The sequence below is a fragment of the Nelumbo lutea genome, chromosome 3, assembly GCF_056320005.1.
Source record: "Nelumbo lutea isolate HS-2025 chromosome 3, American lotus-T2T, whole genome shotgun sequence".
Classification (NCBI taxonomy): domain Eukaryota; kingdom Viridiplantae; phylum Streptophyta; class Magnoliopsida; order Proteales; family Nelumbonaceae; genus Nelumbo; species Nelumbo lutea.
The window spans coordinates 99,936,758-99,948,969 of NC_142686.1; the positions used below are offsets into that span (position 1 = coordinate 99,936,758).

Sequence of the window (12,212 nt, forward strand, 5' to 3'; positions counted from 1 at the left end):
AGGGTAAAAGAGACACATCAACAATTTTTTACTTTGTCTTGACTAGAAGAAAGATGATACGATGAGAACAATGAAGACACACTAGTCATATGCCCCAAAGCTCTTGGGTCAATCACCCAGGGGAAAGAGGAAGAAGAATGAATGACATTGAAGGCAGAACCTACACTTGTCTTAGAAAATGAAGAAGAAGCAAATGAAGACTGTTTCAATTGATTATTGATCCATAGCTGATTGAGAAGATCTACCTCAGTAGTAAAGTCAGGAAAGCTAGGGTTAGGAGTAGTGGTTTGTCCCAAATGGGTGAAGCACTTGGAGTAGCAATTTTTTTTACCACCTTCAGTTACATTTGAACTGGAAACATGACCAACACCACTAGAACTTTTATATGGCTTCCTAACCTTCCTTGAGGCAACTAGATTGAATACAGAATCTAGCACATATCTTTCGTATGTTTTTCTCTTCCACAATGAATACACTTCAAATGTTCCTTGTCTCCACCCTTACTTCCTTTACTTGAAGCTGATAAAAGAACTGGTTGTTCAGTGAGCTGAAACTGAATCTCACTTCCCATCTCTTTTCTCCTCAATTCTTCATTCCTGATAAGTAAAAAGCATGCCAAAGGTCAGGTAGCTCATCACTCCCTTCCCTAGGATTTGGGAGTGAATGCTATCATATGATAGATTCATCCCTGCAAGAAATTTGAAAATTCTTCCTTCAAGTTGTTTATCATGTTTTTCTATATCCTTGTTGCTTTCTTAGCCCATTATCAAATGATGACCAAGTTCCTCCCAGAGGACCTCAAGTGTTGCAAAATATGTGGCTACAGTGAGTTTCTCCCTGATTCATGGCTGCAATGTTTTTATTCAGCCTAAAATTCATGTAAAGTTTTTCCTCTCTCTGTAGGTCTTCAAAAGTTTATCCCATATAAAGTTGTGCTGTAGTGTTGCATTGTCCTAGCAATCTTAGGTGTCATAGAATAGAGAAGCCAAGACATTACATTGGCATTCTCTCTACATGAAGTCTTATATTCAGGCTTATCCTCCTTCAGCTCAACAATCTACCCATTAATATGTACCTGCATTCCTCTATGTGACGACTTCAGTTTCAGATCTTAACTTGATGTAGAAAAGAAGTAAAAGAGAGAGAGAGAGAGGGAGAGAAGAAGAGGAGAAATCGAAGAAGAAGAAAAACCTGTTCGAACCCAAGAGAAGAGAATCGTTCTCATTCTCTCTTAGGTTGGGACACATCAGCACTCACTAAAAGACATAACACCATATTAATAAAACTTAATTGACTATTCTACCCTTATTCACTCGACACTAACACTCCCCCTCAAGCTGGAGAGTATATATCATATAGTCCCAGCTTGTTACATATGTAACCCACTCTTGCCCGACTCAACCCTTTGGTGAAAAAGTCTGCCCATTGACTCCCTGTATTAACATATGATGTACTTATCATTCTTTTAAGAATCTTTTCTCTCACAAAGTGACAATCAACCTCTATGTGTTTTGTTCTCTCATGAAAAACTGGGTTAGAGGAGATGTGAACTGCAGCTTGGTTGTCACAATATAGCTTCATCGGAGTGGTAATCAAGTACCCCATCTCTTGTAGGAGATTTCTCAGCCACACTAGTTAACAAGTTGTATGTGCCATGGCTCTGTATACAGTTTTTGCACTACTTCTTGCCACCACGGTCTGCTTCTTGCTCTTCCATGTCACCAAGTTACCCCCAAGGAAAGTATAATAACCTATAGTGGACCTTATGTCAGATATAGATCCAGCCCAATCAGCATCTGTATAACCCTCTATTTCAATATTTCCACCACTCTTATATAGCAAGCCACGACTAGGAGCTCCCTTCAAATACCTTACAATCCTTAGGATTGCGTCCCAATGTGGAACTCGCGGATTCTGCATAAATTGACTCACCACACTCACTGCAAATGAGATATCTGGCCGAGTGATAATTAGATAGTTTAGCTTGCCCACCAACCTTCTGTACCTTCTTGGATCTTCAAACTCCTCACATGTATCACTGCTCAACTTGACATTCAATTCCATGGGTGTTTCCACTGGTTTGGCACCCAATAAGCCTGTCTCCTCCAATAGATCAAGTACATATTTCCTTTGGCACAAATTAATACCATACTTGGACCTTGCCACTTCTATCCCTAAGAAGTATTTCAATTTGCCAAGGCCTTTCGTTTGAAAATGATCATCAATATAAACCACTAACAAAATCTTCTCCGCATCAGAGTCATAGCTGAATACTGAATGACCAACATGATACTGTTTCATGCCAAACTTCTTTACAATTTCACTGAATCTGCCAAACCAAGCGCAAGGGGACTGTTTAAGTCCATAAATAGCTTTCTTGAGTCTACACACCTTACCATCCTCCCCCTGAGCAACAAATCCGAGTGGTTGCTTCATATACACCTCTTCAAGAAGATCGCCATGCAAAAAGGTGTTCTTATTATCAAGCTGAAACAAGGGCCAATCATGTATAGCAGTTAGGGAGATCAAAACACGAACAGAACCAATCATGGCAACAGGAGAGAAGGTCTCTGTGTAGTCAATACCATATAATTGTGAATAACCCTTGGCAACCAATTGAGCTTTCAATCTTTCAACACTACCATTAGGCAAATACTTGACCGTATATACCTACTTACATCCTATAGCATGCTTACCCGAGGGAAGAGTGGTGAGATCCCATGTATGATTATGAGCTAGAGTGGAGAGTTCTTCTTCCATCGCCTGACACCAACCTAGAGAGATAAGGGCTTTTTGGACATCCTTAGGATCAGAAACAAAAGAAAACAACGAAATAAATTGTTGATGGGAAGGAGATAGGTGAGAAACAAAAACATAATTGGAAATAGGACGAAGGGTACAACTACATTTACCTTTCCGCAGGGCAATGAGAACGTCAAGGTCAGAAACGAGGGGTGATGGTGCCGCGGAAATCACTTCTGGATCCATTGACAGTGAAGAAGTTGGAGGGGCCAGTGCATTTCGATGCGTATACACTTGATGAATAGGTGGCCATGCAAGAGGAAGTGGCACCGGAAGTGAAGACTTAGGCGTAGCTGGAACAAGAGGAATTGGGTTCGCGACAGGAACTGGAAGCGGAAGGAAAGAAGAAGGGGAAGAGACATCTGAGCCAGAAAAGAACGGAACCGACTCAAAGAAGGTAACATCGGGACACACAAAACAACATCGAGAATCGGGATTGTAACACTTGTACCATTTCTGGGTCCTAAAATAGCCAAGAAAGACACTTCGTAGATCGTGCATCTAGTTTGTCTAGTTCGGGACCAAATTATGAATAAAGCACACACACCCAAAAACCTGAGGAGTAAGAGGAAAAGGAGACAATGTAGGAAACAGAACAGTGAAGGGAGACTGACCATCAAGGATGGACATAGGCATTCTGTTAATAAGAAAGCAAGATGTAAGCACAACATCACTCTAGAAGTGCTTAGGTACATTCATATGGTGCAACAGGGATCGAGTGGTTTCTAAGAGATGGCGATTTTTCCATTTAGCTACTCCATTTTGTTGGGGGGTGTAAGAGCAAGAGGTTTGATGAATAATACCATGTTGTTCTAAATATTGCTAAAAGGGTGTATAAAAGTATTCTCTGCCATTATCTGAACATAGGATCTTAATGTGAACACCAAATTGAGTGTAGATTTCAGCATGAAATTTTTGGAAAATAGAAAATAATTCACTTCTTTCTTTCATAAGATAAAGCCATGTCATCCTTGAATAATCGTCAACAAAAATAACAAAGTACTTGTATCCATTGTGTGACACTACTTTATTTGGACCCCAAATGTTCGAATGGACCAAAAAAAAGGACTCGGCATACGATAATCGACTCTAGGACTGAAGGAAACCCGATGATGTTTCCCATACTAACACGACTCACAATCCAAAGTAAAAAGACGACTCAATGCTGGAACGAGTTGCTTAAGTGCTTTAAGAGACGGGTGCCCAAGTTTGCAATGCCACTGGAGAGGGGGGTGAGAGACGACTGAAGAGCTGCTGAAGAACCACCCCCACCACCATCAAGGTAATACAGTCCACTAGCTTCATGCCCTCCACCAATCTTCATCCCCCATCTTGAGACCTTGAAATACACAAGATGAAGGGTAAAAAGTGATAGAGCAATTAAGAGACTTGGTCAATTTACTAATAGACATAAGATTAAAAGTAAATTTGGGCTTAACATCACCAATACCACTTATGGAAGAAGTGAAACCATTAGCAAGAGTGACATTGTTGGTTGTAGAGGATGAAGAAAGTGAAGAGAACACACCTGGAGTCCCAGTCATGTGATTGGAAGCTCCAGAATCAATGATCCAGTGGAAGGGTTTGGATGCCAGACAAGCCATACTTGAGTGGGCAAGCGTAGCTGTACTCGGCTGAGAAGTAGCCTGGATCAACCGCTCATATTCAGTACGAGAAATACTCATCATCTCCTATCTAGAGGCATCTATAGGTGAAGGTGTCGGACCGGTCTGTTGACTCCTTTGTTCCATATCACCACTTTCCACTGCATGATTTGCCTAGGATGATGGTGGGCCATGTAGATCATAGAAAAAATTAATAGTGTGCCCATCCATACCACAATGCGTACACTTTCTCGGACCATGATTACGTCCTTTACCACGAGCTCCCCCTGAATCTCGACCGCCAACACGCCCACCACCACGACTGTACATGAGTCCACCTCTACCACCATTGCCTGGCCGGCCCTGATGAACTACTCCTCTACCACCACGGCCGCCCCCTCTAGCCACTGCAAGGGCAGTCCTATCGGATATGGTGGGGTTCTCTGGAAAGCCAACAGAAATCCTCCGGAGATGGGCAAACACCTCCTCGAGAGTGGGCAGGGCAGACCCACCTAGTATATGAGCCCTCACCAGTTCATATTCAGGATTCAATCCCACTAGAAATCTGTCTACATCTAGCTGCTCTCTCTGTTGTTGCTGAATTTTAGCATCAGATGTAAGGGGGTGATACACACAACTCATTTCTCAAATTTCTCTGACTAGCATAATACTCTTCAAGACTCCGGTTACCTTGCTGCAGACTAAAATACTCTTGATAGAGCTAATATACTCTGGTGGTGTTATCCAGTCCTGAATAAAGCTTCCTTGCATGATCCCAAATTTCCTTGGCTGTGTCTAAGAACATGAAGTTTACACTAATCTTAGGTTTCATACTGTTCCACAGACAAGTCATAATCTGTGCATCTTTTGCTCCCAATCACCATACTCTTAGGAATCAAGTGGGGTTTTTTTTTTTTTTTTTTTTTCTCTTATATACTTTGCTTTCTTCTTGGCTTTGAGAAACACTTCAACAGATTTGGCCCAAGGTATGTAATTTTCTCAATTCAATTTAATTGAGGTCATCTGTACATTCAAGTAGTCTTGGGGGATCATAATCGACTTATGTTCATTATCTCTCATGGCTGTAATTCATTTATTTATTTTTTTGTTTCAACCTGCCTTACCCAGTAACCACTACACTGCTCTCTAAGAACACTGTACTTCACTCCTCAAGTTACTCACCACCATACGACTGACCATTGCTGAAACATACACTGTCACAGGTTTCAGCAATGTTAACCTCTACTATTCACTTTCGGCACCTCACAAACACATCACACACAAGAGTACCACACATCTGAACCTGCCACCATACAACTGATACTAATCTGAACCACACATCTGCACCTACCACGAAACCTACTGTTGCAGCCCTCTTCGTTCCATCGAGTAGAGGGTTCTCTACTAATCACCCGAAACCACAGCTTCACACCCAACAAAACACATTAAAAACTCCAGAATGAAGATACGGCAACTCCTTTTCAGCCCTTTTTCGAAACTCAAAAAAAAAAGAGAAGAAAAATGAGAGATTACGAACAGAAGAGATCTGGACCGACTTAACCTGGCTCTGATACCATGTGACGATTTCAGTTTCAAATCTTAACTTGATGTAGAAAAGAAGAAGTAAAAGAGAGAGAGAGGGAGAGAAGAAGAGAAATCGAAGAAGAAGAAAAACCTGTTCGAACCCAAGCGTTCTCATTCTCTCTTAGGTCGGCCAGGATATATAGATTACTAAAATGAATATAAAAAGACTTTTATGCTCCTATTTAAGTTGGGACACATCAGCACCCACATAACACCATATTAATAGAACTTAATTGACTATTCTATCCTTCTTTACTCGACACTAACACTCTACTTATTATACCAAGCTTGGCTGAAACAGCCCAATCAGCATGAATGTAGTCATCCAACTTAACGTTGGTGATCTGAAGGATAGGGTTTTCAAGACTAGGAAGATCCTCCCCTGATCTGATTTATTTAGAGGAAACTTCACTAGAGGTAGACATATTTATTGTGGATACTTCACCCTAGAAACAAAAACACCTGCAAACCAGCGAACAGAACTTGACTGCTTACCTTTTGGATGCGAAGGAACAGTCCAAAACCTGCAATAACAGTCTAGATATTTGTTCTTTTGATTTTAGGTAGCAGCCTCCAACAGCCTCCTATGTCGTTTATGCTTGTTGTCAAGAAACTAGACCTGAAACTCATGTCTCTCTAGCAGTCCTTAGACTACTGTTCTTCACCTTCCCCTAATATGACATGACTGGGTTCTCTTGGTCTCTTTCCAAGGTAGAAACCCTGGAAGTTGGAGTGCAGCCTTTCTGGTACCCCAAAAACAAATTAGAGTTTCAATGTAGCAAAACTTCAGGAGAAAGAAAAAATGTAGAAGGAAGAGAAAAGGAGTGAAGGAGATTCGATCCCTAAAGGAACTTCTATTGCCTTGATACCATCAAGGTTTTGAGCAAGAGAATGGGGCAATAGTTATTGTTCTGTCCAGTTACAATTCAGTCAGTTCAGTCCCCAATTCAGTCACAGTTCAGTCAAGGTTCAAACCCTAATTCAGTTTAGTCCCCAGTTCACATTCAGTCATAAATTTTTTGAATACCACACAGATCAGCTTGTCTATACATTGCTGAAAGACGGTTCAGAAACAAAGAAGGTAGCTGACCACTGTCTTACAGTTATAGGTCATTTAGACCTACACTGCCTAGTTGTCTGGGTAAAAAAAAACATTCCAGGTTCAGACGATCCAAAGTTCAAGGAAACCTAGCAGTTTGAGGTCATCTAGACCTCCAAAAAAACCCACTTACCTGGGTACAAGAGAGGATCACTCAATCCACAGAAGATAGGTTTATCCTCGCAACATCAGATTTCCCTTCCTCTTAAGGGTTTCTTGGCACATGACCAAGGGAGAAGAGAAGGAGACCAGCAGAGCCCCCTTCAGATCAGTCTGATCTGCTTCTTGATCAGATTCGATCCACAGAAAGGAGAGTCCAAAAAAGGAAACTTTACCACACACTTTCTAATCTCAGAAGGCCTGCTCTGATACCATGTTTTCAGGCCAGACATATCAGAGAAGGAGAGGAAGAGAGGAGGAAGGAAGAAGAGGAAGAGAGAAGAGAATTTGGATTCAAAACATGTGTTTGGCGGTGCCAGCTATTTTTACTTTTATATTAGGGCGACCCAACTTATAATAAACAAGAGAGAAATTACAAAAGTGCCCATGCGGCACTACAGAACAGAAAAATAAATAAACAACTAGGAGAAACTAGCTGATTTCAACAAAAGGAAAGAAAGGACGGAGGAAAGGAAAGAAAGAAAGGAAGGAAGGAAGGAAGGAAGACGAAGACGAAGACGATGACGACGAAGAAGAAGGAGAAGGAGGCGACGTCCACTGGCTGTTAGTGGAAAAAATTTTTAGTATAATTTCTCACATGACATAATTCACCCAATTAGACTAATAACTGGGTTTTTTTTTATTTGGGTAAGCCCCATTCAAGAATCACGTAGATGTTCCCTTAATTACATCTCTACTAAGGGCAGAAAAAACCTTTTGATTCTGATTTAGAAGTACAAATGAATAGACAAACTAAGTATCATTTTTCTACAGAATTTTTCTTAGAAAATTCTGGTATATATTCCCTCTTTGTTTGAGAGAAAGCCAACAAATATAAATGAACAAACTTTTTATACATAACAAGTAAATAAGTATCACAAATAGTCATATTTCATCAATAAGGCTACAAATGGCCTTTAAATTGTGGTTGTGCAATATCATGATGTGAGAAACCATAATCAGCCAAGTTTCATGAACAAAGTTGTAGATAGTTTTCCCCGTCACACATAGGTTAATATGCTGTGAGAAACCATAATCAACCAAGTTTCATAAACAATGCTATAGATGGTTGTCTCCCTCATGTATGATTAAAAATGAGACAAGGACAAAGAAAAAAAATAATAACAATAAGGAAAGAAAATGTGAAAGGAGTATAAGGAAATACATAGGTCTAATAAAGGAAGTTGTAGGAGTATCATAATGAAGAGGTAGAGGAGGAATACTGCAATCCCTACCTTCTTCTTTCTAGTCTCCTTTTTCTTCCAAACCACAATCTTCTTTTCTTTTTTCCTTTGGTTTATCTCTTGTTGCTGTAAATTCTATAAACTGAATAGCATTAGCCCCTTCTCTTTGTAGGAGAGGGGTTTATATAGAGGAGGGAGGTGGTTAAGTAACTCCCCACTCCTCTCTTCTTAGGGTGCCAAGTGTCACCCCACTTAAAATGGGTTAAGGAGAGAAAAGAAAACTCTTCCTTAGTGATAAGTGTCCCCCCAAGTGGTTAGAGGAGGGAAAATAACTCTCCCCTGGGGTCACATGTGTCCCTCCATTTCAAGTGGCTAAGGGAGGGAAAATAAATCCTTCTTCCTAGGGTGACATGTGTCCCCCTCTTAAAATAGTTAGAGGGAAAATAACTCTCTTCCCTAAGGTGACATGTGTCCCCACACTTCAAATGGTTAAAGGAGGGAAAATAACCCTCTTGTTAGAGTAGAACAAATAGCATCCCCTTTATAAATAAGTGTGACAACTCACAAAATTATGAATTAACACAAATACATTTTTTTATGGCCTGCTTTCCCATTAAATGGGCTCTACTACAGGCCCATTAAATGCTTATTGCATTACAAATAAGGCCCAATTAACTTAGGGCCTGCTGTTCACTAAACTAGACTGCAGCCCCCTTTCTTTCTTAAATTATTTCATCCCATCCATAGGACTGACTGGGCTTAAAATTTCAAGTTGGAAAGAAAGCCCCTTTTTCATTTTTTTTTCTTTAAGCTGTGATTGGGAGTAGCTTAATAACATGCTCCTAGTCAAGCAAAATTAAGGACTTAACACCGGCAATGACGATGGCTCTCCCTTTCTCTGATCTCAGATCTGACTTCTGAGATTTTGCTTCTCTCTCTCTCTCTCAGATCTGAGATCTTGTCTCGGTCCCTCATCTCTCAATATCCTTTTTCTCTTTGTTAATAATCTTAAAAAAATTAAATATTTTTTATTAAACCGCGACCAACTACCCTGGTTGAACGGTTTAGTTGTCCAACCATCCACGTCTGCGGTTCTCTGACCAATTCAACGTTTTTTTTTTCAAAAAGTGGTCCAGTCCAAAACCAGACCCAAAATCACAACCAGTTCCCAGGTCAAACAGTTCTGCTGTCTCCAAGAATTCAAACTACAACCCATCAAACATGGTCTTTTCACCTCTCACTCTGATCTTGGCAGCTCCTTATCTGATGGTTATTGATCAGCTCTGGTTCAAACTGGTCTATATGTGTAATTATCTGGAGTTGCTTCAAAAATTTTCACTGGCAGCTTTAAGATTTTAAGTAATATTCTTTCATTCACCATCCTCATTTTTGCACTCTATACATATATTTATTGATACTATAGGGTGGCCAACCTAGTAAAACTAGGAAAAATGAAAATCAGAGAATTGTCACTGTCATAAGAAAGCTAAATAATTCTTAAACTAATTAACCGATGTCTCTGAAATTTTGAATACAAGTAAAATAAAACTAGACAAATCAAACTATTATGCTGGACCCCACAGACTGTATAAAAAGACCCAAATATCCCAACTGTCTAAGAATACAAAAATACATAAAATACTCAAAATATTCCAGCTTTTGCTTCTTTGATCCTGCATCAATATCCATACCCATATCCATGTTCACATCTGTATCTGGGAATCATAGATAAAATGTTGTGACCAGTTCTTTTCTACAAAATTAGATTAGAGGTAAGATTTTAAGTCTTTGGAAACATATTCTCTATCCAAATACTGTATAGTTGTATCATTGGGTGGCTACATGGTGATTTGCAAAGGTGTTGTAAATCTGTTAAAATGAGAGAAATTTGGGGTCACACCAACTATTAATTGAGATGATATTGTCAGTGTTTGTATTGGTTAACTGCTCCAAAGAGAGGGACTGAGTAAAGCATAAATGTACATCTTTCCATCTCATGGGATGTTAAGTAATTGGAGATGGTACTCCTACAATCAACAAAGTATGCATTTTTCATCAGCTATCTTCCATTAAAAATTACCATGGTGCATAACTCAAAAAGCTTTTTCTTGGATTCAAATGTATGTGAGGACACTAGCTGTTGCATGATGGTGTTATCTCTTATCTGATTAGAATGAGTATCAAATTATTGTATGTTGATGCTATCTCTTATCTGATTAGAAAGAGTATCAAATTACTGAAGATTTATCACAATTCAATCCTTTGTTCTCATATTGTCAGGTATTTATAGTTGTATCAACATTTAGTGAAGAACTTTATATCCAAAATAGGGTTTAAATGAACAACCTGTTCAAGTGGTCCATGATCTAGTATGAGCAATTAAAGAATCACTCTCCCTACGAGCCATGACTAACACTTCACATGCCATCACTCTCCCTATGATTTTGCAAGTTTTTGACGTTATTGCAGGATTAGAGTCAATCTCAAAGACAAAATATAGATTTGTTCATGTTCCTTCCATGCCAGTATATATTAGAAAACTAATTCCGTAGAATGATTATCTTTTCAGTAATCTACTGTGTATTTTTGAAGTTGTCAACAGTTTAGGGATATATGTGCAGTGTGAAGTCTCTTGACTCTGGAAGAGGATATGGGGGTTCCTATCTTCTCAATTCTCTCTCTTCTCTAGCTACTCTTGCATATTTTGTAGAATGGGCCCTTATTTCTGTTTTGTGCTTTTTAATTTCCCCCATCTCTGGTTTGCACAGAAATTTTATACATGCTAGAGTATGCATGTTTTATAAAGCATTGTGTGGTGAATGTTACTTAGTGGGTCCTTGTGACCCAATTTATGTATCTTTCTTAATTTCTAATTCTTTTGCTATCAATGATTCCATCATCAGCATCATCATAATCAACACTAATTGTTATTGTTAAAAACAACCTCACATAGATTGCTTTCTCAATCATGCAGTGTTATTTCTGCAAACAATATTATGGGATCTATACCTGAAACGTTTGGAAATCTAAAGAACTTGACTGAATTGTAAGTGAATTCTACTAATTCTGACATCTGTCATTTTCCAAATGCATATTATTTAGTTTGGTTACATCATGCAGTAGGATAGATGGAAACAGCATATCTGGGAGGATGCCTGATTTCATTGGGAATTGGACCAAACTTCAAACCTTGTGAGTACTTTTTTATATTATTATATTCCATTTCTCTGCAGTTTGCACTTGGTGAGTTTAATAAAAAATTCCACAGAAAGATTTTTGTTATTTGAAGGTTCTTTTAAGAACCCACTAATGGCTCTTTCTTACAAATGGGCCATAAAAAGGGCCTTCATATGTCCAAGGCCTAAGTCTAAGTGAGCATGACCCATGGCCCAAGAATCCAAGTGTACCAAGCCCATTTATGCCCATTTCCTATTGTACTAAGGTGGGCCCTTAGGCAATCCCATTGACTCCTATCTAATGGAGCATGTATAGTAGTTAACACTTACATGGGATTGGTTAGAAAGTGGGCTGAGGTGGCAGCCCTAACTGTAGGTTATAAATAGAAATACCTAGGGAGAAGAAGCTCTCTCTTTCTGACTTACAAACACACTTGAGAATTGCAAGTAATCATAAGCAGTTGCAAACTCCAACTCTATTTCAAGTGCAAAAGAGAAAAGTAAGGAAAACAATTTTTTTGTCTCTCTACTGTGCACTTGGATTCAATCTCTAAAGGAAGATCATGTAGCCATCACGAAAGGCCCTTCTTAGAGAAGCACTCTT

At 39.3% G+C, this 12,212-nt stretch overlaps 1 protein-coding gene across 2 annotated transcripts in view; it reads left to right on the top strand.

Moving 5' to 3' along the window:
• Nucleotides 1–12,212, top strand: part of LOC148867143 (putative LRR receptor-like serine/threonine-protein kinase At1g53440) — a 66,974-nt gene that overhangs the window by 13,981 nt on the left and 40,781 nt on the right. For both annotated transcript variants that reach the window (XM_088981438.1, XM_088981437.1), the window contains 2 exons: nt 11,407–11,478; nt 11,553–11,624. In XM_088981438.1, coding sequence (XP_088837564.1) covers nt 11,429–11,478; nt 11,553–11,624 — 122 coding nt within the window. In that variant the 5' untranslated portion in view covers nt 11,407–11,428. The remainder of the gene's footprint in view (nt 1–11,406; nt 11,479–11,552; nt 11,625–12,212) is intronic.